At 41.8% G+C, this 27,601-nt stretch overlaps 1 protein-coding gene across 6 annotated transcripts in view; it reads right to left on the bottom strand.

Annotated features, from left to right (window-relative positions):
• Window positions 1–27,601, bottom strand: part of ADARB1 (adenosine deaminase RNA specific B1) — a 91,880-nt gene that overhangs the window by 21,838 nt on the left and 42,441 nt on the right. For 4 of the 6 annotated variants that reach the window (XM_030017376.2, XM_030017379.2, XM_030017378.2 and 1 more), the window contains 5 exons: window positions 20,629–21,560; window positions 9,458–9,572; window positions 6,616–6,784; window positions 5,954–6,102; window positions 5,173–5,341 (listed from right to left, as the gene is read on the bottom strand). In XM_030017376.2, coding sequence (XP_029873236.1) covers window positions 5,173–5,341; window positions 5,954–6,102; window positions 6,616–6,784; window positions 9,458–9,572; window positions 20,629–21,560 — 1,534 coding nt within the window. Of the gene's footprint in view, window positions 1–5,172; window positions 5,342–5,953; window positions 6,103–6,615; window positions 6,785–9,457; window positions 9,573–20,628; window positions 21,561–23,388; window positions 23,564–27,601 lie in introns of all 6 variants that reach the window. The other 2 variants (XM_041124141.1, XM_041124142.1) reach the window with 2 other exon arrangements.

The raw sequence follows: 27,601 nt of genomic DNA, 5'->3' as shown, positions 1-27,601 counted from the left end.
GACCAAAAGACCAAATTTGCCACATCACCAAGATTTTGCTACGTCCTCTATGTCATCTACGAAGCAATCTTGTGCTTGAGCATCCAGGGAAATGCTCTTTCAAACGACTACATCTCACCACCTTTATAGACTAGACCCCAACAATGGCCTTTGCAGATCTGTGCACATGAATTGTGTTCTGCTCCTGACTATTTACACAGAGGATACTCTCTGTGTAGTGTCCTCACCTGAGGTTTTATAGACAAGCAGTGCATTGGGGAAATCTGAATTTTACAAATTTATCATACTCACTGTTTTCCTTATTCTATATTCACCACTTAGATCCTATTGATAACAGCCTGGAGGATGGATGCACTTTCTCAACCTTTCTGCTGTTGTCAATCACACTACATTAAAAAAAGAGGGCAGAAAAACCAGAGGCTGACACCAAATCGAGAGGAGTCCTCTCTTCCTTGCTGTGTTGTCACATTTCTGCTTTAGCCTACCATGTGCTCAGAGGCAAGGGTATCTACAGTGGATTCCTAAAAGGCCTATTGGTTTCTTCATGACATACAGCTGATTTCACAACTCTTGATACATGAAAAAGTAAGTAAAATTTAACTCTGCAGCAAGCAACACCTTCACAGAGTGTGCTAGTGCACCTCTTGCAAGAAAACCCAGGTTGAAAATACATGCTTCAGGTAAAAAACTCTCCTCTGAACTTTCCAAACCCAAACTGCATAGAAATTCTGTTATTTGCACTATTTTAGAGAAAACACAGAAATGAGGGGAGCCTAACAGCAGTAAGAAATAAAGCTTGATGTTAATATCAAATGTCTTACTATCACTCTCAATAATTTTTAGGCAGCAGCAGTATGGAGGAGATGAGTCACTACGCATTGCATTTACAATGGTGTGCACATGGAACTGGTGTCAGAATTCATCACAGGAAAATGAATAGTCTCCTGCAACTACCAAAATGAGAGTCTACTGTTGAAAAAATGAAGTTATATTTATGATAGACTGCAAAACCTGACAAAAACAAGTGTTTACAATTCAAAGTGCTGCTCTTACCAATATAATTTATAACAGCAATGACTATGAACAAAGGAAAATTATTTAGTAGGCGTTTTGTTTATGACAAGCTTTTACTTGCAACTGATGGCGAGGAAGAGAAGGTGTCAATGTGTGAGAAGATGTCAGACTATCCCCAGAAAGCATTTTGCTCCTCACATGCATCTCCTGCCCTCGTCCGTGGCAGAGGCACACAGCCCAGACAGCACCTGTCTCGGGGAGTAATCCCAAAGGCAGGTTTGGCTTACCGTGACACCAACAAGATTTCAAGGCCTTTTGAATTGCAATGCAAACCAAGAGCTCCCCATGACCACCGTGCATCCAAGATGTGGGACAACTCGCTCCTTACCATGAAGACGTTGGAAGCCGCAGACCCAGGGGCTCCCGCTAGCTCTGAACAGAAGGCGCTTGTGTTTGCAGTAGCTGCGCCCATGGGTTTTCCTGCATGTTTCTGGTTTCCAAGACTGCTGTGACCAGCCTGCCAAGTTTGAGGCTGGCAGCATCCTCAGGGATGCTTGCAGAGCCCTGCGGTGGCCTTCACCTCTGTAGACCAGTGACAAGCGTTTGTCTGTCTTTGTAACCACGTTCACTGTGGTTCATCATTCATGTGCGGGGACACTTCTGCTGCTCAACTTCAACTCAGACCCACACTGGGCAGGTCACGATCTGCTTGCTGTGGACACCTGTCTAGCTGGGCTTTACTCTCATCACCTGGCAGAACAACCAGGCAGAGCTGACTTCATTCGCTAACTGCAGTCTGGTTTCTTTTCTGATTTTAAATCCAATTTCTCTTTGTTTCCATAAGATATTAATTGAATCTCTATGACCAGCCCATGCCTTTCATGAGCCACAGCACAAACAGGCAGCAACATCTTTACGTGGAGTGGAGTCAGAGCTTCTTTTACATGAAGTAGCTCAGTCAGCGGCCCACACTATAAATCAGTTAAGTGCAAGAAGTTCATGGTCTTTGACAGTAGCACTTCTTGCAAACATCTTTTTCTTTATCCTGAGGTCAGATTTGCAATTACAGATGAGAGAATCTGTTTTCCCTTGTAGCTGTACCTAGGTTGGCAACCACACAGCTCTGACTTGTCCTAGCTTTTCTGGTGTTGCCTGGATTTGCTGCACACCAGTGAGCCTGAGTCAAGACTCAGGTCACTGGTTTGAGAGGATACATGGTGCTACATCTAGTTATTTAGATACTACACCTTGGGTAGTGGTTTCCTACCACTTTCCCCCAGGTTTTTTACCTAGGTGTCACACAGCCACCACGTATCTAAGTGAATACGTTCACATCAGCCACTGTCACTTGAGTTAAGAACTGGTGAGAAGAACTTTGCTCTTTCTTTTTATTGCTGTTCAGAAATCACACTGGCTCCGTTGTGGAGCTTGCCACTTAGAAATAACTCTCAAACTCAAAGACGGATGGGTATGGACATAGCTGCAGAACATGCAGGCTTTTGTGAGCATGCGTAGGATTTTAAGATGTGTTTGTGCAACTTCATCAGTCCCCAAAAACTAGGTGGTAGGGTCAAGAAGACAAAGCCACTGGGGAAATAAACAGAAAGACTGAGTTACAAACTTCCGTTCGGATTTCCCACTCTGAATAAGCACAAAACAAGGCCAGTGCACAGGCACATAATGTTCTTTCACACAAAAGATTATCAGAAATAATATTTTCCCTTCTTTAGAGTAGAAGAGCACCAATTACTTTCCCTTTAGCAACTCATCCTAATGTTAAAGATCTTCTCAATTCCTACAACCTTCCTACCAATGAAACGGGGTGAAAAAAATTTTGCTCTTCTCAGCAAGACATTATCCACAACTGGAATGTGTCATGAGAATTTAAGTAATTATTTGAAGCCAAAAAACTTAAAATGAATGTGGGCAGAAAAACACATCAAAAGGAGAATGACAAAAATAGACATTATAAAGTACTATGAACAAGGTTAGGATACATTTAAAACAAATGCATGTATATTAATGTCCCAAAACAGTTACTCTGGTCACAGAAACCACCCTAACACCATAATGCATTGCCACCAGGCACTAACACGCTAGGATAATCCTATTCTAATTCTTCTGACCCAAATGGGATTACACTCATGGCCTTTCCATGCTTCACACAATTTTTCTTGGATGTTCCTACCAGGCTCAGGAGGGTGCTAGACAGCACACTGCAACAAAGTGCTCAGGGGCTGGAAATAATGGTTTGGATTATACATATAATCCACACAGATGAGGCTGTTCAGCTACAAGGAGTTTTCCTGCTTCTGCAATCCTGCACCCCAAATTTATCCACATCTTTTCCAGGCTGGGACTGTGAACCTTTGGGAAACCTCAGTGGAAATTCACAGGGCTCAGGCATACTGGAGGACTGACTGCTGGACACTACAGAGCAATGCATTCTTTCAAATGTAAATGGAGAAAACACGGTCATAAGTGTCAGGGAAATGTAAAAAAAAAAAAAAAAAAAAAAGCAGAAAAGAAAAGAAAAAAAAGAATATGAAAATTGGGGCCTCCTTACCCGTCATACAGTCTTTGTTCTGTGTCAAGGGGTTCTATTTGCTTCCTTCACTGGCACAAACAAAATTATTCCCATTAGCCCCCAGGAGAGGTGACAGCTAGCTATGCAAGCGAGAGATGGATTCTGTTCTGCATCACACAAAATCAACAAAATAGTCAAATGTGTTCTAACTCAACAACTGTCTTCATTTTGTTTATTTGCACTAACAGCAATGATGATGTGATAAAAGAAGTCAAATGAATGTGGCACAATTACCATGTCGGGGGGTTGGGAGAAGTCCCTGGCATGAAGCTGGGGTGAATTCTATAATTTGGTGAATTTTACTGAAAATGTTATAAAACAAACTGAAATGTCATTTTTGTAGAATTACCTTTCAACAACCCAGTGTCCTAGCTTCTGAAAGGCCCTATCCATTTATGTTAGGGGGATTTAAACTAAAGCAAAACGTCTTCCTTCAGTACAGATGCTGATTACTTGAGACAAGACTAGAGGAACAAAGCGATTACATAACCTTCTTCCTGTATTTTTGATTTGGCATACGCAGTTCACAAGAATAGTTCCAACTTAATACACTTAATAAATTTTGAATCAGGCTAACCGTTATTTGACAAAACAGTAGAGCTATTTTAATTAAAAAATAACTAAAATATCATCAGCTGAAAAACTTGGCATTTCTCATCTATTTTGCAAGAACACAGAGGCTGCAAACACACAAACTCATTTCCAAAAATTATGTTGCAACTCTCCCATACTTCTGATACTTGTTAAAGGATACTGCTGCTAAATTTTTTTTGGGGGTAATCATATGTCCATTTATGATTTTGAACAAAAAAATCTTTCAATCTTTGTGAAAAAGGACAACAAAGATGGAAATGGACAGAATATAAATAAAAGCACTAGTATTGGAAACAAAATATTTAATTACTGTAAAAATATGTAAACTAAAATGAAAGCAATTTTAAAGTTAAAAATTAAAAGTGCCCACTTTTTAACTGGAACACTTTTTCCCTATATAAAATAATACAACTCTAAATCTATCCATGGTAAATGTATGTATCTTTGATATCATAGAATCATAGAATGGTTTGGGTTGGAAGGAACCTTTAAAGATCATCTAGTCCAAGCCCCCTGCCATGGGCACGGACACCTTTCACTAGACCAAGTTGCTCAAAGCCCCATCCAACCTGGCCTTGAACACTTCCAATGATGGGGCAAGGATGTATATCGTCATCAGAAGTTATCCAAATATAACTAATGTAATATAGTTATTGCACTGTTTTGCTAATGCTATACTACTGTGGGGAGGGGAGGGGGGAAGCATTCCTCTGCTATTTCCCAGTGATATAAATACAAAACAAAGCTGTCATGACTTGAAGTGGCTGGAATGATAGATAATGATTTCACCTTGCCTCTGAAGCCAGCAGAAGGTCTGACGCCAATTGCAGGTGAAGAATCAGAGCTTTATCACTGGAGTTACAGCCACCCCCATGCCAATCAATAGCCTGCACATTCATTACAGGTATCATGCAACTCTCCCTTCTTGTTCAGCAATAAAAAGCAGTAGCAAAGAAACCAATCATTCAGTATCTCACCTCGCTATCTTGTCACTGCACGACATGGTAAGTAGCCTTTCTCCTTGCAATACGCCATCCCACGTCTGGATAGTGGTAGTAGAGCGCACGGGGATGGTCCCTTCCCCAGATTCTATTTTTGTCCGTAGCTGTCCTCTCGCTTTGCGGTTTGGATGCCTGTCCCCTTGATCTAAATGACAAAAGTCACTTACAATCAGCTGAAAAACATTCTGAAAGTGTTTTACAGATAGCATTACAATAAGAAGAGTCAATTAAAGGTATTTGCCTCGTAACTGCTGGCTTGCATAACAATTTCTATTGCTCCTTGCAAATTAGCTACAGCACCAGACATCTCTCACAAATACTGTCTTCTAAAACACACTTGCAATTAATTAAACCAAGCTTTGTACGAAGGAGCAGTACACAGCAGGTAGCTCTTCAATTCTGTTCTGCGCATTACAGCATTAGAATGAAGTTAATGAACAGATCAAGAAAGGGGCAGGCAGACAACCACCGTTAAAAGATGGAAACAGTGAAACGGTTTGGTTAGTTCTGTACAAATACTTGCTGACTCACTGGCTTATCTCGGCTAGCATTCAGCCTCTTCAAGACCACATGGTGGATCAGTCTATACTTAACTTCTACCACACAGGAAGAACAGCTCAGATTTTTTTTGAAGAGATCTTTGTCTAACACACATCTACACTAAAAGGAAAAAAGACACCTAAATTTTAACTGTGCCACTTGTACATGCTCAAAGAATACTTTAAACTCCCTTGCTTGAGCGGGACTGCTGTCATACCCTCTTGTGCTGCTTCATGTGGTGAGAAAATCCTAGCGTCGCCACAAGGAGATGTGCTGATATAGAGATGAAACTGCACATTCTCCTTCAGCTTAAACCCGCCTCGCTCCGATTTGATAAAAATGGATTTTTGTTGATCTTCTTTATTGCTGAAACAGAATAAAGCTAGAATCAAAACTGACGTTAACACGTAAATGACCGTAAGCTGGGCAGTCTTAATAGGCATTAAAAACAAACACAAGATGTCTGGAAATTTTATAGTATAAATCTAACAGTTACTACAATTAACAAAATTAAAAGACCATCGAGACAAGAAACAGAGAGCCCTTGACATCCCCAGCTGTCAAGAGCTTTCAGGCACCTACCAGTAAATGAAACACCACCACCCTTTAGCCCACTCGAGATTATTTTGATTTATATGTTTACAGTTTACAAAATGATTCCCAGTTATTTTTTCTGTCGTCCCTTCTCATGATTGACACCTAACTGAATACATGTTTTGTTAAAGTCAAACTTTAGGGCAAAGGGCCTGAGTTCTAAAATAAACATCCTAATGCCACAGGACAAGTGTTTCACATTGAAATACTTAAGACAGATGTTTTACAGAGACACCTGTTCAGCTCCGTGTGATCAGTTCACCTTCCTTTTCCCCTCCAGCTTACCCTAGATAAAGCTCAAGTTGTGTATACAGAAATTTCAGCAGGCACCGGCGAGATATAATTTCCGCATGGCAATCATTTAACGCAAGACCACGATCACTCATGTATTCACCATTGATGCATTTTGTTCCTGTAGAAACACTTATTACCAGGGCATCTTTTACATCTGTACCTGCAAAACAAAATTTCAGGAAGAAGATGCAATTAAAACCACAAAAAATCTAGCAAGTGATCTTCTTGCAGAACCCAAACAAGGGTCCTTTTTTTGTTGTTTGCTTCTTTTAAAAAAAAAGATTTTCTTCTGATACTTTCTTTAAAGCAAAAGCTTTATTCAGCCATATCCTCCCTGTACCAGTACAGTCTATGGTTCTTGTGAGTTCTTCATGTTGGAGTTCAGACAAGTTAGAAATGGAAAACCTGCAGAGAAAAATAGCTGTTTCAGGAAGAGTTATTAAAGCCTGAGCTCTAAAGATGGTGCTTTTTTCCTGAGCCCCAGTCAGCCAGCTAGCTTCCAGCATGTACCTTCTGGCCACCTATGCAGATATTCACAGAGACTTTAGAAATCTGAAAGGCACTGATTTATTAAAACAGCAACACATTATGGAAGGGTATTAAGCCAACAACGGGAAAGGTAACACTAGGGAATGAAGAAATTTAAATGCTTAAACCACTGTAAAGCTTACCAGCAGTATAATGCTTCCAGAAGTGTAGTTCTTGGTAATAAATCATTCTGTACAATAGAATTTTAGAAGTATTTTGGCTTTTTTTTCTATACAGAGAACTGTCTTTATCACACACACAAAAAAAGGTCAGCTACATGAAGAATTCAGAAAGACAGGCCAAAATGTTACATCCCTCTAGCAAAACACTCAGCAAAAAAAGCCCCAATAAGCCACACTAATTCCTCTGCACCTCTTGAGGCCTCACCAGCAGAGGCAGAGAGTGGCCAAGCCCTGCCAAATGCCTTCTGCTGTCTTCCTCCGACAGAGTAGTTACGGCAGTAGGAAAAAAAGCAGAAAAACCACTTTCAACGCACCCCAAGCACCTAGAGTTGAGGATCGTCCCATAACCACCTGGCTGCACGACGGCAGTGCCGACATAAGGGGCATAACCAGTAATTAGCAAGGGAATTGGTAATTGAGTAATTAAAAAGGTAATTGAGACATGGACTGTTTGAGCTTGCATTCCTGATGAAATATATGGCCTTAAAAAAAAAGAACCTGAGCCCAGCTGCCCCTCCTGCCCACAGGGCTGGAGGAGAAGACCATGGACGAGAAGCAGGGAGCCGCTTCACTCTACAACACAAGGCTGTGCAATGGGGTCATCTAATTCCAGGGGTTCCCCAAACACGTATCCATGCCAAGATGGTTTCTAATTCTGTGTAAAGCTATTTCTTCAGTTAATCAAAATGTATTCACATGTTAATTAAGTCTTAATTCTTTGGTCACATGGCTCTTCTGGGAATTGTGGACACAGGACTGTAATTACAATAAAAACTTGTTAAATATCACAAAGTATATTAAATAAAACTACAGCATGTTCCTCACAGTGCTTTGCATTTGGGGCTAAAATGGTATTGGTACCACACAAATGTTTTGGCTGTCGCTGAGCAGTGCTTGAGGAGCGTCAAGGCTTTCACTCCAAACCTCCCAAAGGCCAGTGTGTTGGGGGTGAGCAAGAGACTGGGAGGGGACACAGCTGGGACAGCTCAGTGACAGTGACCAAGGGATATCCCACACCAGAAGTGTTGTGCTCAGGGAAAGGAAGAGAGGACGTTCGAGGTTAAGGTGTTTGTCTACCCACGAGTCTTCTCACTCTCCTTCCATTTTCTCCCCATGCCCCAGGAGAGGGCAGCAAGCGAGAGGCTGGGTGGGTGTTTGGCTGCTGGCAAGGGTCAGCCCACCATGGATGTCTTGTGACAGAGTTTGGGCCACAATATCCCCTTGTCACGTTGCCCTGTCCCCAGAGCATGCAGTCATCATCTGCCCTAACCAGCATCCTCAGACCTCTCTGCGCTGTGCAGGAAGCTCCTACAAACATCCCCGTGGGAGGAAAGGGCTGACGTTGCCCAAATCACCATTTATCACTGATATCCACCTGACTTGTACAACTAATTGGGGACGTTTCATGACAGGCCCCAAATGAATGTCCCATCAAGGGTTCAGATGGATTCAGGACCAAGATAAATCTTAGCCTGAGGAAAATTCAGCAGCAGCATGGTCGCAGATGAGCTTAGGGCAGAACTTCACCATTTGGGGTGATCTGCCAGAACACGGATCTCGTGCCAGCAATCAGAGAACCACACTACTGCCACTTGTACGTGCACACCAGTGTCAGCTGCCAAAACATAAGCTGCTTTCTTCAGATATTTTTACTAAAATGACTGAAACACAAAGCACTAAGAATAAAGTATAGCAAGAATAACTCTAACAAAGTGCAAAACCTTAAAAACTTGGAAAGCAAGCATAATTTCTTACATAATATGCCAAAAACCAAGAATGCCATCTGTGTGACCGATGCGGTGAAATTTATTTTAGATTTACTTTCAAAACGTTGCACGGTTAATTTTAAAAGGTACATGTATTTTGTAGACCATGAGTTATCTCAGATGTCTCAATCAGGCAGAAGACAGGAACTCTGTGGAAACAGAAGTATTTGCCGGTCTGATTTTCCTGTAATTGTCTTTAGCCAAGACTTAATTGCTATATTTGTTGCACCTTGAAGATTAAACAGTAAAAATATATTTTAATACTGGTTGACTGAAAAAAAGATAGTTTCCTAGAACGCAAACAGAGCTCTCATATTTAAGCAGTTAAAATAGTACTTTTTTTTTTTTTTTCTTTACCTGTTGTCATGACAATTCCAGCAAGGACTTTTCTACGTGCATGTGGAGATGTGAAATTTTCTGTCAAATCACTGAATTTATCTACAACCAAGCGTGCAACAGCATCAGCTAAAACCTGTAGGATCACACAGAAATGCACGTGAGGAAATTAAACAAATAACTTAAAAATTACAGCAGCATTAGATTATACAGATTTGCACTTTTAAATGATTTGACACAATAAATTAAACGAGTTTTTATTGTTCACTTTAAAAACGGACATTGAGGCATCAGCAGTATGTCAAGGAGGTGGCTGGGTCCAATTTTCAGGCATACTGAGCACTCGCAGGTCTGTATAAGTGGAAGCAGAGCTCTGTGTACACCACGTCTATTACAACAGGGTCAGACAGCCCTAAGCCAAGCATCAAAGTACCTAATGCTCATGATCGTTATGAACATTTGAGGCTTAGGAGAACAACTGGATAGACACATAAGTCTATACTTTCATGCTCAAACCTCAAAACACATCATTTCAGTATCCTCAACATTGGACCTGACACGAAGATTGAAGTGCAAAACCCAGGCTCCTCAAACCAACATGTAAACCTTTTTTTTTTTATAACAATCAAATTCATTATCTAGCTATTACATAAATAAGAACAAATCGGTTTTCAACACTGGTTAAATGCTTTCTATTTTATTTTTACAAGACATATACAAGTTTAGGAATAGAAAATGTCAATGTATAACCCAGAATAAGCTATCTCAAAATTAGGAAGGATTTATCTCTTTCACCTTCAGGCAAACTTGAACAATAACAGTCAGAGCCTTGTTGTATCTTGACAGCAGGGTTAGCAAGCAACTTTGGTCAGGCTGTAAGGGGGGCTAACTTCTAACATTAAGGAAAACTTAAAAATACCAGTCCTGCTCTTGTTGAACGACGGCTCAGTTCAACACTGCAGCTAATCTCACCTGCTGTTTTTAAGGCAGCTGGAACCATAACAGCTAGAACAGATGAGTCAAGATCAAATTCTTGAATTTTCACCTGAAAGGAAGCTGAAAACCAGAGCAATCTATGCTAGCACAGCTGGTTGTTCCCAAGGGAGTGGCTTAGAAAGGCAAGTTACGTGCTAGACGGCATGATGAGCAGTCCCCAGGCTGGCAGGAGAGACACAGCAGCCCATCCCCACGCATGTTCCATCAGCATTGGGACCAGCAGCTGGAGAGGGAGCTCAGGTCCCTATCTTGGAGCACCAGGCGTAAAGAGCTTGCTGTGGTTGTCTGTGTGTTGGCACCCAGCAGTATCTGAGATGTTCTGGGGTAACCACCTGGCCCACAGGTTTACACACCAGAATGACACAGGTCCTATGGCTTACCTGCCAGCACCATGCAGATGTCTTAGATACCCAAGAGCATCCAACGTGGTGCTAGACACATGTAAGCAACTACATCAAGCCCAAAAGGACACTTGTGGCTGAGTCTTGAGCTTACAAACTGTCTTTGGGCTCTCAGTAATAGAAGAAGATTCTATACCACTCTCACCCCTCCAGAGAGTCCAAGGCAAATCAACAGGGCTGACGGGCAGCAGTATACAGAGCTTGGGGGCACCCACTTGAAACGGTACAAACTCTTGAACACAATCAGTTCTAAAAACAGACTGCCAGGGTCAGAAGAAAAGAAAGAAAAGAAAAAGAGGTTTTGAAGACTGCCAGTCTGATTCACCACCATTTTCTTAACAATAGTTACGAGAACCAACAGCCTAGAAATAACATGGAGGAGCTCTCAATGTTAACTTCCTTCTGGAAAAGCTTTAGCAGCCAAAGAAGCAATAATTAAAGCTCATGTGTCATGATTTCTGAGCTTGACAGCTTTTTACAGAATCTGACTGGAGACAGTGACCAGCAGTCAGTGGTGACTGAGGTCACATCTGCACCAAGCGCTGGCCAATGTTTTGCAATTGCACAACTTGTAGAGTCAGAAGACCCTCGACATTGCAAATACAAATTTTCTTGATGCATTTGAATGGACTGCAACTCGGAAACTCTTATCAACAGATGGAGAAATTTTTCAGGAACACAATTTTGCTCAGAGACTACAAACATGTCTGGTCAGGCACTGATTTTCAAACAAGGTCTTTTTGCTGCTGGACCCAAAATTGTGTTACAGTCTGTGCTCTGACAGCACCACGACCATGAAGCACAAAATCCGCATTTAATTGTGCTAGTGTCTACCTAATGCAGAAAGCTGAACTTTAAGGTACACAAAAGAAAAATAATGAGTGACTGTTTTATTATCACTCTGGTTTTAGAAACGGAAAATTAATACACAAAAGGCTTAAATGATTAACCTCCCTGTAGCCACACAGGCAGGTCACTGCAGGGACAAGAAACAGAGTCCTCATTCCAGTGTTTTTTCCATAGCCCCACTGCATAATTATGAATACTGCTTCCCAGCTGCAAGTTTTATGCTCTCATTTCTGTAATATATGTATTTTTCTGCTCTACCTTACATCATGAAGTGCTGGACAGGAGAACACAGCTGGCAGCTGACAAGCTACCAGGCAATATAAAATCATGTTGAATGACATTATGATGGAATATACTAGTGAAACAAACTTTTCCAAATAGGGATAGACCTGATCCACAAAGAGAATACAATGCTTCAGAGAGGCTTCAAAGCCTGCCAAAAGGGCTTGCCATCTAGGTAATAAACAATATGGGTCACTCCAAAAAAAAAAGGGAGCATGATGACTGGTAACTGGAGGAATCTTCTCCAAGGCTGAGCTACACAAAACCTCAAAGTTCTGCATATACCAGAAATGGTGATTCCAAAATGCTAAACCAAACCGACCAGTTGCCAAGGGTGAACACAGAGGAACGCTTCTTCCAGGATCACTGAACACTGGTAACTCACTACACAGATTCTCAATCTACCCGGCCAAATGGAGGCTGATCTAGAGCCATGAGATTGCCCATTCCCTGGGGGAACCAGGGCTGGCTTGAGGAAGTTCTCATCAAGAGCTGGGAACTGAAACTGCCAGGCGTTTCTGGGAAGAAACCCATGGGCAACTTACCTGCCAATACTGCTGACAAAAAGGCTACTTGAACAGCAATTGGGTGCCTACAGGGTGGACACATTAGCTTTTTCCAAAAAGATTCTTTTTTTCACACTGCTTATGAGCAAAGCAGAGGAAACTATGGTGTTGGTATACAAGTGAGAACACAGTGAGTCCCTCTGGGAAGATGTAAGCTGCCACAGAAGGATGGGATGGGGCTGCATCTCAAACAGCGTGGAACTAAGCTGCTGGCAAGGAAGCCTAAAAACGCTTGAATGAACATGAAGCCAGACAGTGGGGAGGGCTGTTAAAGAGGACTAAGCAGAACTCAAGCAAGACAAAATGACCGCTAGAGATGCAAACAATACAGGAGGAACTGTAGGGGAGGGGGGCGGAAAATCACTGCCAGAAAACAGGCAGATATTTTAAAGATTTTTTTATCCTATTTGATACTCGAGTTGCATGACAACAGGTCGGTGGTGAGCAACAATAACTATTAAATGTCTACATATTTAGCTGCTAAGGTTTTGGTCTCTTATAAGAATAGTCACCCAATAAATTAATAGAATTATCCTTTTCTCCCAGGTGGTTTATTACATTAACATAGTTAAGAGTCACCAAGAGCAGGGAAGAGATGAGAATAAGGCAGGCTATCAACAGACCACTGCAGTTCTGGGAACAAGACTTACTGGCCTAAAATGATGTCCTTGCTGTCCCCATCTCAAAACCAAGGACTTGAAGCTGTCTCCACATCAAGCCCAGGCCACTGACCGGGCTCAGCAGGGATCTTTCACTTATCATTCTGACTCTACTCCCTTTCATATAAATAAATATTCATTGGAACAGAAATTGAACTCGTGTCTCACCTTCCCAATGAGTGCCCTAACATCTGACACACAGTTTCTCTACCCCCGCTCCTGCATTAAATCATTATTCAAAGTTGGTAATTCAAAAAAGGAAAGACCTAAAATAGCTGATAGTTTGCTTGTTAAGGCATGTGAGCTCAAAGCTATTTTGGGTGCATTGGTCCTTTCTCTGATGAAGTTACAGTGAATCCACTTCTTTTCTACACATACAGACTGATTTTGGTTAATATATAAATTGCAGCAATGTTGTAGCAGAACACCCCTGACCATCCATGTTTTAAAACATTCTGAAGCTGATGAAGCTCAGGTCTGTCTGGATTTGAAGGAAGACCTTGGCAAGCCACAGAGACCACCCCAGATGAATGCTGGTGATCACCTGCGTGGTGGAACCAAAAGCAGTGGGAGCAGGGGCACTGCATGGGCTGACAGCACCCAGCTCTCACTGGGGAACTGACCCAAGATCTCCCAACCTTTTGTGCTCTCCTTGGATCTCCAGTGATCCTTCTCAAGCACAAATGTTCTCCCTCAGCTTTATTTCTTCTTACCTTCGCAGTTTAGGGCTCATGGGAACTTTCACGAGCTGATGAGCAGTGGCAGTGCCCACAGGAGGTAAAATCAAGGTCAACCAGGTCCGTTATCTCTCCTCTGACAGTGACCAGCACACACAATTCAGAGAAGGTGGAAACATACCTACACTAATAAAACAGGGTAATTATTTTCTAGCGCTCCAAAGTTTCCTGTATTTATTTAAAGAAACTCCTGCCTGGCAGTAGAGTCTTTCACTGCTGATGCAGATGTATCTTTTACACTTCTTCCAATTCCACAGCAATTATTCCAACATATAATTCATTAATTCCCTGACCTGGTTTCAGCTGGGATAGAGTTAATTGTCTTCCTAGTAGCTGGTGTAGTGCTATGTTTTGGGTTCAGTATGAGAAGAATGTTGATAACACACTGATGTTTTCAGTTGTTGCTAAGTAGTGTTCATACTAAGTCAAGGATTTTTCAGCTTCCCATGCCCAGCCAGTGAGAAGGCTGGAGGGGCACAAGAAGTTGGGAGGGGACACAGCCAGCGCAGCTGACCCAAAGTGGCCAAAGGGGTATTCCATACCATGTGATGTCATGCCCAGTATATTAAACTGGGGGGAGTTGGCCTGGGGGAATCGCTGGTCGGGAACTAACTGGCCATCGGTCAGTGAGTGGCAAGCAACTGCGTTGTGCATCACTTGTTTTGTATATTCCAATCCTTTTATTATTATTGTCATGCCATTATTGTTATTATTATCATTATTTGTTTCTTCCTTTCTGCCCTATTAAACTGTTCTTCTCTCAACCCACGAGTTTTACTTTTTTTTCTCCGATTCTCTCCCCCATCCCACTGGGTGGGATGAGTGAGTGAGTGGCTGTGTAGTGCTTAGTTGATGGCTGGGGTTAAACCACAACATTCCCATAAATATATTCAGTATTATCTTTTTGCTAGGTTTGAATCGGTTACATTCTCATTTTCCTGATTACACTAAGCAGGTGATTGCAATAAACTGCCTAGAGCTCTTCAGGACCTCTGCAGAAGCAGCTTTCCCAGATCTCCGATCATTTTCATCATTAATTTTTTTATCTTTTCTACATTTGAATACTTCTTTTATAGTTCCCCTCCATCCCAGGCTGAATCAGGATTAACATAGCACTTCAAGTAAAAGTAGCCATTGCAGTACTAGCTCTCACTCCATTTCTTCTGCTTAACCTTTTGTTTCAATATCTGTCCACAATAACATACAGGATAAATTGAATCTGCAACACAATTAGGTGAATGATTAAAAGTATTCCCTGTAGTGGATTTTTAAAAATTAATTTCATCTGCAGCTACACTGCTTACTCATGTAGCTCAAGTTGCTTTCTCTCACAATAGTTCAGCTTTCACTAATCTAAATAACTCTATATTTAAGCTTCAATATTTACAATTCCAATTCCCTAATTTCCACCTCTTTGCATCCTGACTAATCAGCTATCTTTTTAAGTAAACAGTTTGAGGAAACCTGGAAAATATCATTATAAAGCTTATATGGTGGTTTTCCTAACAGAGGCCATCAGTGGCCTAAAGAGGATACCTCTAGCAGCAGGTTCCTACCATCTGATGGAAACCGTTTCCATCAGCAATGCTGGCAGCCTATACCAGCAGACTTTACTGAAAGTCACCAAGTGCCCTTCTTTACTGCTGGTAAAGAGTCTATTACTGGGACACAGATCATTTTACCGGGGCACACCAGGATGCATGCCCCACATTCAAAACAAACAAGATGAGACTCTTCCTGCAATACATACTTAAACAGTAGAACTTACTGCTACAAGTGCTGTGGAAGCTAAAAGATTACAGAAGTTCAAGAAAGGGTTGAAATTCATGGGGGAAAATATAATGCATCAAGGACTCTCAGACTGAAAGACACCATTTCTGGCTGAGAAAATCCTTGAGACACAAACTGCTGAAGGTTAGAAGCATATACTGGGGAAGTACTGCTACCAATATGTCCTTTTCTGTGAGAGACTGAGAGTTAATGTCTCAAACATTGTGGTGGGGCAAGTTCTGCTTAAAGACAAACCCTGCACTGCAAGGAACCCAGGTGAAAAGCCCACCAGCTCAGGCATCAGCAACAGGAGGGGGAGGGCGTGCTGGAGGGTGCGCAGCTCCCTGTTCTGATACAAAGATCAAACAATGGCCATGTCTGCAGGGAAGGAGAAGTTACTCCACAAACGGCCCCCAAGCCCAAAGGCTCACAAACTGCTCATTAGCCTGACGAGTTCAGGTGCCCGCCCAAAGGAGGGGCAAGGATGATAAAAGGACACAAATTGAAGCCTCAGGTGTGCAAGCCCACCGGGACTGGAACCCTCGGCTGACTGGAGACCTCGGCTGACTGAACCAATGCTGGACACAGGACCAGTGAAATCTTTCTCTTCCTTTTTCTCTGTTTTCTTCTCTCTTTCCTTTTCTTTGTCCAAAATCCCTACACCTCATCCCTTTAAGACATAAACTGTTGACCAAGTCTGGGACTAGGAGTGCATCCAGCCGCCCCTGGGCCCTTCTCTGAGGAGGAGTCTAGAAAGCAAGGGGGTCTGCTCTGAACCTCGTGACTCAACGGGAGGGATCTCCTTATTCCCTGAATTGATGTATATGGTTACCACGGGTTACACGGTTAACAGAAGTAGTCTTATGCCAATTCCTGTTGTGAGAAACCCTGCCACCTACTACCACACCTCCCCAGCTCAGTTTGCTTCTGTCATGAATAAAATCTTTAACTGATCGTTTGGTGTCGTTTCACCTTAATTTAGCCCAAGGGAGTTTCGAATTAAACACAACTCCCTGGTCTGTCCAGTCTGGGTCGTGACATTTTCTCAGTTTTTTTCCCAAGGCATTTGGTACTGGCCTGAGTACTTCTTTTAGGGGCAGCACCATCCCACCTTTGACAGAGGTCTGAGACCCCTCACAGCCTTCCTTGGGAAACAGGGAGCATCTAAGGGAAAAGAGAAAAAAGGAGAGAAAACAAGTGTTCTCTGGGAGACTTATCTCTGGGTGATGAAGACATCAAAAATGAAGAAATAGCAAAGTCCAACAGAGCATCCGCTGCTCCTGAGATGTCCAAGGATGTCCTTGTCCCATCCCCCTGAGATGTCCAAGGATGTCCTTGTCCCATCTCCTGAGATCTCCAAGGTGATGCTCAGCAGCAGGACCGGCTCCGTGGGTGGAGACGGCCTCAGCCAGCACCAGCATCCCCTGCAAACCTTCCGATTCCCAGTGCTGGGGCTGCTGGCAGGGATGTGGCACCGAGGATGGGATGTGTGTGAGAAGGAGCTTTTGCCTGGCCCAGCATGGCTCTTGCTGTGATTGAGTGCTCAACAATACTCTGCATCAGAAATCAGATTTGGACTTTGCACTAACAGTTTTCAAAAACCTGGTCACACTGACTTCCACGCTTCATCTATAAAAGTGTGACCCCTTTGTTTTCAGAAGTGTTTTTAAAAGACTGTTCACATTTCACTGTCTTCTCCAGTTCTCATCACCTACCAACTCTGCAGACCTATGACAAGCCATGCACTTAAACTTTTTAATGATATTAATCTAAGTACGCTGAAACATGCAGTTTTCTTCCATGGAAAATAATAAAGCTTGAAGGACACACATTTTAGAGCCCTTGGTTGCGTCCTGTGGCTTACTGCAGAACACAGGACACCTCCTTGCATCGAAGGGTGGGAGGTACAGTGAAGATGGCTATCAATTTACAAAGCGTAGCTAACCATAAAAATGTTTTCTTTGTTTTGGAGAGGCAAGTCCCTATAACGCAAGACTGACAACCTTAACAACAATTTTAACGCACTCGCTGGCGAGGTGATAAATGCACAAGGGCTGATTTTTTCAGCAGGGCATTTTTATCCGCTCTGAGGCACATGTTGAGTGATTTACTGGCTTTAACTCAGTTTCCCAGCAAAGAGATTTTCCTCACTGCCGGCAACATTGCTTCGACATTCACAAAAGGTCAAGCTGTAAGCAAGCAGAAAAGCTTGCTTTGCAGAGACTGGTTTTAAATGTATTAAACCACAGGATCAGCACCTCGATAACCCACTCTACAGACCATAAGATTATGCCTATGCCCATTTTATAAGGTGATTTCTGATGTCAGCTGCCCTTCTGTACCATTTGATAGCTTGCGTGTGTATCTCGGCATTTAATTTTCTCCGGAGCACCTGCAGCTATGGGGAGGCATGGGATCACAGATATGCATTTCAGCTGATACTCACAACCACCACTGGAGCATGGATCATCTCTCCTCTCGACTCGCTCTATCGTTTTTTTCTCACGAGGCACCACAAATTAACACACCAGCTACAGGCAGGTTTTGAACCTGCCACCCAGGCAGTCAATTCCAACATATTCATTGGCACAACCACACTGTACTTTTATTATTTCACTAAGCATTTGGTATTTGGATTTTTCCTCCCCTTACATGTTTCCAGCTTCCATTTTTTTCCAACCCAATCAGCATTTTATTTGGTCTATGGGTTATAACAAATCCTATCCTCATTTACATCGTTCCTGTAGTCTCCAATGTTTGCGACTTCACCCACTTTAGGATTATCTCCAAATTTAACATCTTTACACAACCTGAGTAAACACTCTGTAAAAAAATAAAACAACTCACAGAGTTAAAAAAAAAAGATAAACAAAGCAGGACCTGAAGACATCACAAATGCTTAAATCCCTTATTAATCATTGATACGTACCAGACAAAAATCACTAGTAACAGACCTGATATAATTCCAATAACTTGACAGCTAATTATAATTAAAAGCAAAGTCATACAACACAGCAAAGTGCAGAAAGGACGATGATGTCCTGATGACAAGTTGATCAAAAGCCTCTGAATAAATAACTGGCTTTGAATCGAGTCTACATGAGGCAGTACCAGCAACCTCCCCCTTCTCACCCAGCATATTTGGCGTTATTCCTAAATCCCACCGGGTTCTCCTCCACACCGGAGCAGCCTTTTTCAATGCACATCTATAAGACAGGCGAAACACAAGCTAGCCCTGGGGCATGCTTTGTTGTACACAAGGTCAGTGTAGGAGCACTGGAAAAAATTGAAAATAGTGTTTGAATGAGTTGCTTTTTTGTTATTTAACACTGTACTCTAGGCTCAAATGCCCTGGTCATCCCATAAGCTCTGGGACAGCTACCTGGGACTTGGTCAAAACCTGACAAAGGCAAGGAGCTCAGCAAAACCCAGCACTGCCCAGCAATCCCATCAAAGCCCCTTAAAGAAAAGAGGCTGTGTAAGCTGTTATATGCTGGGCTGCTGGGCAGAAAACAACTTTACCCTCTTAGAATGACACCTCTCTCACATCTCACCTCATGCTCTTTCCCGCTTCCCTATTCCATTTCCCATTTTCACCATTTTACTGATTCAAGAACTAATAACACATAAATGACTGGCAGTGAAATTTTTTTGGTGTCTGGGGCCATATCTACTTTTAAAAGCAGAGCAGAGAACACAGTCTGAAATTACTGAATCTATGGAAGAAATTGTAACTACCTGAAATAGCATGATTCTAGATTTGAAAGTGAAGGAAACATTCATCAACAATGCAATAATTGTGCAACATTAAAAAAGAAGGCATATAGGAATTTCTAAACGATGCATATTGTCCATGCATTTTGAGAAAACAACATACTTAAAATAGTCATAACATCTACTTATACTCTTCGACTCCATGTTATCAAATCAGACCAGCGCCTTATAATTTTAATGAAATCTAAACCAATGTTTTTGAGATAGAAAAGGTCAAAGTCTTGAAATTCTCATAATAAACAGATAGAAAGTCACAAAAGTCACAGGCAAGTATCTGAATTTAGACAGGCATGTAATATCATTGAAAAGAACCAAGAGACACAGTACAAAGAGGGTAGTCGAACAATCATTACTGTAGTTTGACTGGGGAGAAACACAAGCAAGCAAATAAGGGAGAATTTTTTCTCCATTAAAAAAAAAAAAAAAATTTCTCCATTCTAGCTACTTTAAATTTCTGGTCTATGTCTGCTATGTTCATTATTTGATTTAAACTACTTCTCATCCAGATTTACTTGCCTAAGTAACTTACATATACTTATTAACTAATTTGATTAGAGCACAAACCTTTAGATGACAGCTATTTAAACACATCTTGGATACATGCACTGCGAGTGTATCATTTATTTAGACCCTGGAAATAAGTGGTGACTGCATCAGCCTCACTTAATCTGTCCTTGACTTCCATTATTCAGCCCTGTTAATGCCAACAATTTCAGTTTGCAGAAGAGAACAATTTTCTTCTCTGCTAAAAACTATTGTATCAAATAATAATTTTACTTAAAGCAGTAATTCTGACTTGAACTCCATCTAAATCTCACTGCCTAAGATGAGCAAGATGCAATTCAACCTTTCAACAAACCATAATCCAAGCTGGCACTGCACTGCGCTTGGTGCTCTCTTACATGACATGATCAAGGCTGAAAGCATCAGCAACAAAGCCTCCTCTCTGTCCAACAGAATACAAAGAGTTCATACAATTGTCAGAAGCCATAAGTGGATAAATCACCTAATATATACATAAATATGTATATATGCACACAGACATCTACAGAAGCAGAATAAACAGCAGAAAAGCTGTTCAAGCTGACTTAATACGTATGACTTGGCTATTCTTGGTCATTACCCAAAGACATCAACAAAACCCAAAGGGCTTCCTACCTGTGGCAAGTGTAACTGAAGCCCCTCGCTGGGAATGGGCTGTCGAGATGGGGTCTGGTCCAGCTGCATGTTAAACAAGGATGCCAGGGCTGACTGAGCAGCCCGAGCTTTTGCCAGCTTTTTATTCCTTCCTGAGCCTTCAAAAGTCTGACCATCCACCGCCACAGCCATGACAAAGTTTTTGGCGTGGCTCTCCCCGCTCTCTGAGAGAAACTCGTACTTCAGCCCCGGCCGCAGCTCGTTGAGGATCATTACAGGGTTCTTCCCACTGGCGGAGGGGTAGGGCGATGGTGCAGGAAGAGGAGACTGGGAAAGGCTGCTGGCTACGGCAGATGATGGCAAACCGTAGTCCCCGCTAGAGCTAAAGGACCCGTCCCCATTGGACCCTAGGTAAAAGGAAGCATCGGAAGGGACCGGTGTTTCGAACCCGTTGAAAAGGGTGTCGGGGAAGTCCGCTTGGTCGGAGGTGAAGTCCGTGTTGACCGACAGAGTCCTCCCCATTGCCAGGTGGGCTTCTGAGGCATTTGGAAACTGGACAAAAGACCGCAGAGCCTTCTCGGCGGCGTGAAGCTTGGCCTTCTTTTTTGTCGGGCCAGACCCCTCAAATACCTGCCCGTTGACTTCGACTGCCATTACGAACATGGGGGCGTGGACCGGACCTGTCTGGGAGAGGAGTTTGTACTGTAAACCGGGTTTAATCTCATTAAGTTGCATCAGGGCGTTCTTTGGCAGAACAGGGCCGGGTGTTTTCTTCCTCTTCTTAGGGCGAAATTTGGAGTGGCCGTTGTTGCCCTCCTCCAAAGGACGCTTTCTGCTGCTGCTGCCACCACCGTTGGAGAGCTGCATCCCCTCCCCGGCACCTTGCCCACCGCCATCCTTGGGGGGAACATTGTCCACGTTGCGGTTTTCTTTAACGTCAGTGCTGCTCGAACCTGCGGTGCCCAGAAAGAGTAACTTACAATGCCTTCGTTGCAGGATCTTGTAAATGCAAAATTTATAGATTCCTTTATCTCTCTTTGTAACTGGTTAAGTGATGTGTGCTCACAGGTTAAAGGTTTTGCAATACGATCAGAGATAATAATAATGCAATACAACCTCCTGATAATTCAAGAAATAACACACTCAAGAATGATTTTCAAACTGTGTATTTGATACAGCCATATAGCAAAAAAACCAGCGCAGGTTGTTTGGGGTTTTTTTTTCATTTAAATCATGCTGGAACAAAACTTTTACTTGTAAGTTACGTTTGACCTGAAAAATGCTTTAAACCAGAAATATAAATAATAGTAGCATACTGTCCTAGTTTCAGCTGGGATAGAGTTAACTGTCTTCCTAGTAGCTGGTACGGTGCTATGTTTTGAGCTCAGTATGTGAAGAATGTTGATAACACTGATGTTTTCAGTTGCTGCTAGTAGTGTTTAGACTAATGTCAAGGATTTTTCAGCTTCTCATGCCCAGCCAGTGAGAAAGCTGGAGGGGCACAAGAAGTTAGCACAGGACACAGCCAGGGCACCTGACCCAAACTGGCCAACAGGGTATTCCATACCATATGACGTCCCATCTAGTATAGGAACTGGGAAGTGGGGGCAGGGAATCACCGCTCGGGGACTAGCTGGGTGTCGGTCAACGGGTGGTGAGCAATTGCACTGCGCATCATTTGTACATTCCAATCCTTTCATTATTGCTGTTGTCATTTTATTAGTGTCATCATTATCATTATTTGTTTCTTCTTTTCTGTTCTATTAAACTGTTCTTATCTCAACCCGTGGGTTTTGCTTCTTTTTCCCGATTTTCTCCCCCATCCCACTGGGGGGGGGGGGGAGTGAGTGAGCGGCTGCGTGGTGCTTAGTTGCTGGCTGGGGTTAAACCACGACACATACACTTAAAAAACAAATAACTACCATTAGTAAAATAAAAATGGATCCTTAAGACCAGCACTAGGAGATGGATATTTAATTCTACTATATTCTTTACTATATTCTTATTTTAGTCATGTTACATTTTTTTTCTCAGTGGTTTTAGTTGCTCAAATTGAGAAATTACATAAATAAATCCTGAGCCATGAAAAATTAGGCAGCTCTTTGGTAGGCACCATGACTGAAGAGTGTTTGAATGCTTTTGTTTCTCTTTAGCTATTCCATATTCTCCCAATTTGTTCTTTTTTATGCCTTTCTTTCTTAGATGTTCATTTCACCTCACCCCAATTTGCTCAGGAACTACAGCTGCCCGCTGTGCTGACATGACCACAAGACTACTTTATATACTTCCACACAGCCTTCTATTAAGAAACTTTGTATTTGTCATTTACAAGCTATTTTGCAATTCATTGCAAAGTAAGCAAACTGCTGTCACAGAGTTACAAACCCAAAAATCATGATAAAGATCCTCTCTTAAGACTATGCAGAATACAAGAAGTATGACAAAAGCTGCGCAATCACAATCGTGATATTCTAATGGAGAAATAAAAAGGCACTGTAATATTAATTTAATGATTTCTTTTCTAAAGTAGAAAGTTGGGGTAATGGTATGTCAGAAGTCTATTTAAAGAATTAGATTTGCTGTAACTGCAAAGACCTCATTTTTACCCTGATAAAGAAACTAAGGAAATTAATTATTTGTGCTTTATATTGGCATTTGTGAATGAAAAGGCAAATTTAGTAGGTCAAGTATTTCTAACTCCTCTGTTCCAAAACTTCAAAATATCTATATTACATCTACGTTGATACTAGATGATAAATATTAATTGAAGTGAGAACAAACCAAGGTGGAAGCTCTCTTTCAGAGTGACAAATTTCAGCCACACTTTAGGTCTTCCCTAAGAATCCCCTACCATGCACACATCACTTCGCCCAGGTTACAAAGCTGATGGAATGGTTACTAAATTTTCATTTATAACATCCTTCAGCAAAAGCTCGATAGGTTACTCCTTTCGGTGCTCAAAGAGAAAAAAAGAAGGAAAAAAAAAAAAGATCAAAAGAAAAAGCCAAAGTAGGAACAACTTTTGTTAAATCACAGTAGCACAACAAAGACGTGTACATTACTGAACATGAAATTCCAGTCAATTAAATTCAGCCAAGAATTAAACACTAAATATTCTGAAGCACTTCATTGCTAGAAATCTGATAAATTTAATAAAGTATCTCTTGTTAATGTTCAGCCACAAGTTATATTGTCTGCAGAATGTGTGCTATAGGACCACAGCTGTCAACACACGGTGTTAATGCATATATATTCTTTATATATATACACACACACGGTGAAGGAATCTAAGGACAATAGAGTGAATTTTTAAATCTTTCCTTACAATTAGTTTCCTACCTGAAGCTGTAATGTCCAAAAATTACATCTCATCTAAAACACCATGTCTGGAACATTGCTCTTACTAGTAGCACCAGGAATTTGCTATCAACCAATATGACTTTCAGGCTAAACAGAAATCATTTAATTAACACTAATTAATGGCCTCTGTTTTTATCTTTCTTTTTATATGAAGACTACTACCAGTGCCTGTGGAAAACACAGAAGGAAAATACGACTTGAATAGGCTCCAGCTGAACGTGAAAATAAAGAACTTTTGCATGTAAATATGGCAGCTGGAGGAACTCCTTAATACGTCTTATGACACAGGCAGGGGAAAGGATGACCTGACAGAGAGGGGGGACTTGTCGAAAGCAGGAAAGAAACTTGCACGCTTACCTTGTCTCAATAAGAAAGAAGGGAAGAAAACTACTCCTTGCCTGAGAGCTACTAGGCTTGTTAGCTTTGGAGAACCTGCAGGGTGGAAAAAACTAGGAGAAAAAGCAAGCAGGGAGCTAGCAGCCTGAGTCAAACCCAGAGACCATGAAAGTAGGCAAGTTTCTACATTGTGGAGGTGATCCAAATCCAAGCCTTGCACGTGATGGAAAGAAAAAGACTTTCTGCGTGAACCAGAAGGACCTGGGTTTGTTTTAACCCACAGAATCACACTGGACTGCAAGAAAGAGCAATTGCTTCTCCAGCTGAGGGTGAAGATGCGCTTTTGGTCCTTTTCTTTAGCCTGTCCTGGCCAGCAGTTGTGAGGTCCTCCAATTGCCTTAGGGCTGGAGAAGATCTGACAGATTAGTCAAAAAGTAAGATTAGCTATCACCACCCATTAAAGTCAGAGAAGTCATCTCGTTTAATCTTATCCATATTCAGACATGGAGGAACTCCTCCAGCCCAGCCTCCCACTGCTGTTCAGAAACAGCTTTCCCTTTTCCAGGCATCTCACCTCATTAGAGAAGTTAAGAATGGCCTGACTAGCTCATCCTCACCTTGCCCAGCTCCCCACCTGTGACAGGGCCACCAGCAGACCCCAGGAGGGTATCAAACCAGAGCAAGGACACAGAGACCCTTTCCCAGGGCAGCCTCTCAACCTGCAGGGAGCCACAGCTCTGGGCTGTCCCAGAGAGCGTGGCAGGGAGCCACCGATGGGTTTTCTTCTCCCCAGGAATTTTTCTAACTGCTTTTCAAGACCCCATAAACCCTTGGTATCCTTAATGTCCTGAGCAATGCGTTTCACAATTTTATTTCACATTGCATTGAAAACATCTCCCATTGCTCACTTTGAACCCCCATCTGCTAGTCTCACTTAATGCATCTATTGTTTTTTATTTGCTATTTTTTCAATTTGATGATTCTAATATTAAACACTCCGTGCTGCTCATGATTTTACAGATCTCTCTAGTACTGCAACCTTGTCAACCCCTATACTACAGGGCTCTAACTGTCCCTTGTCCTGAAGTCATCCTCTTCTTCTCACAGCAGTGGACCCACAGCTGGATGCACTGTATATTTGCTCTTCTTGATCTATTCTGCCGTCTCATTCACTCTGGTAATATGCTGGTTTAGAGACTGTAAGACTTCGGGGAGTGTCTCACTCATTCCAAGAGAATGAGGGAGGGCATCTTCACCCCTTGAAAGCTCTGGCTGATTCAGGATCCCATCACAGCTCAAGCTGGGAGCATCAGTACTCAAAAGGAACAAAATTTTGTTGCTCTAAAGCAGACGTCACAGAGACATGGACCACCACACCATGCATGTTCTAAAAACCAGCTTAGATCATTTCAAAGTCTATCGGTCTGATTTGGAAACCAGTATTAAGCCTTGTGCTGTCAGCATCACACCTAAAATAAGGCAGGAAAATGAGAAGTGTAAATGTTAAAACACCATTAGAAAGTATAAAGCATAGGAGAGAGGTGGCCAGAAAAAAAAATTACCATCTGAATTATAGAAAAATCTCTGCGTTCAGTAATGGATGCTCTTTATTATCCTTTTTTTCTTTTTTATTAAACTTCTATATGTTAATGTTATATGTCTTCCTTCAGAAAGGTTACACAGTCTTGGTGTATCTCCTAACATACCCCAAAATCAAGAGGTTCAAAACCAGCCTAATCCTAGTTTTTAAATATACTTTCAAGTCTATGTGTTTTCCAGTCTTTAAATAAGTTTTCAAGGAATTAATGCTTTAGAGAGCCCTTTGAGGTCCATCACGGCTGCTCTGTATTCAACACTTCATAGTAGCTTTAATACAGATATAAACACTTGATAATGGGATCCCGTTTTCTTAAACATTAACGCTACCCATGATTTAAGAATAAGACATTTTTCATAAGACGAGTTTATTTTCTAGTCACTAAAGATCGTTGGCAGCTTTGACTAGAGATTTCACTGACGTCTATAGAAGCTGCCTTGGTAAAAATCATAGCTGACAGTATCACATGCAGACAACTTCAGTGGAAGAAAAGTCCTGCCCCTGGAATCTTGTTTGAGAGGCTTACAAACCTGAGAGCACTCAAAGAAGGAAAGAGGCATAGGAAATTTTCATGCGAGTAAAGAAAGAAATCTTCTGTCTGAGGGTGTTGGTTTATTTTTGGTTTTATTCCCGGTAATTAAAAAGTGTCTGTAATTAAGACGCTTTATCCATTGGGGAACTTCCATTACCTGCTCACTGAGAGACAACACTCTCCCTGCTCTGTCTGACCTAGAGCACACTTAATTAAATTTAGATGACTCTTAGCTGAACCGAAAGATGTTTCTAGCTACCCCTTACACTGCTGCTTTCATTTACTGGCCTGAGGAAATTCTAAACAAGTCATTTTTTCATAAAATACAGGCAGAAAAAAACCCATATGATCTCTTCTGAGCATCTTTTCAGAAAAAGGGGTAAAATGATCAAAAAGAAAGGTCAGGATGGCCACATGCTAGTGTCCCAAGTGTTCTGCAAAATGCCCTACTTCTCCCTTGCCCATAAGGTAATCGATAAGGATAGGCAACAGGGTGAATTTACACCTAGCAAATTATTTATTTCTATTGTATTGATGCTTCCATGGGGCTCTGATTTGATGTTGAGGTAACATGCAGATGGGCTGCAGACATAATATGCAGGATATGCTGCAGACATACCCTCCATGCAAAGCAACAGAAAACCAAATAAAAACATTCTAGAAAAAAAAAAAATCTTCCCCCATAGCTCTTGTAACATCTTCTCTATGTTCAAGGCATAAAGGAGGAAGACCTTAAAACCTGAAGTCTGAAACATTGTATTTTCTCAGGGATATTAATGTAACCTCATCACTGTCTTACATTTCAGCTGAACCAAACCAATTTTAATTCTGGCTTCTGCAGAGCAATTCAAGTTACGCAACTGCAAGCTACAAATATTGCATATGCCCACCTTCCTTTCCTGTTAAGATACTTCCCCAAAAAGGAGTTACATCTTAAGAGATACAAAAATACAGAAAGATAATTTTTAAAAAAAAATCTTTGCCCAAATCAAGGTGAAGAACTTGAGAATTTGAACTTTGATCCCCCCCCCAGCCCCCCCAGATCTGACGATTTAACATTTCAAATTATATTTGTGTGGGCATACAGACGCAGGAAGGTCTTCTTGCACCTTCTATTAACTGGGTTCATCCAAGAAGACATTGTTATCTGTAGCTCCCTTTCAGAAACA

Source organism: Aquila chrysaetos, chromosome 6 (genome assembly GCF_900496995.4).
Source record: "Aquila chrysaetos chrysaetos chromosome 6, bAquChr1.4, whole genome shotgun sequence".
Lineage (NCBI taxonomy): Eukaryota > Metazoa > Chordata > Aves > Accipitriformes > Accipitridae > Aquila > Aquila chrysaetos.
The sequence above is the reverse complement of the archived record's forward strand: the minus strand, read 5'-3'. Positions and strand labels throughout refer to the sequence as shown.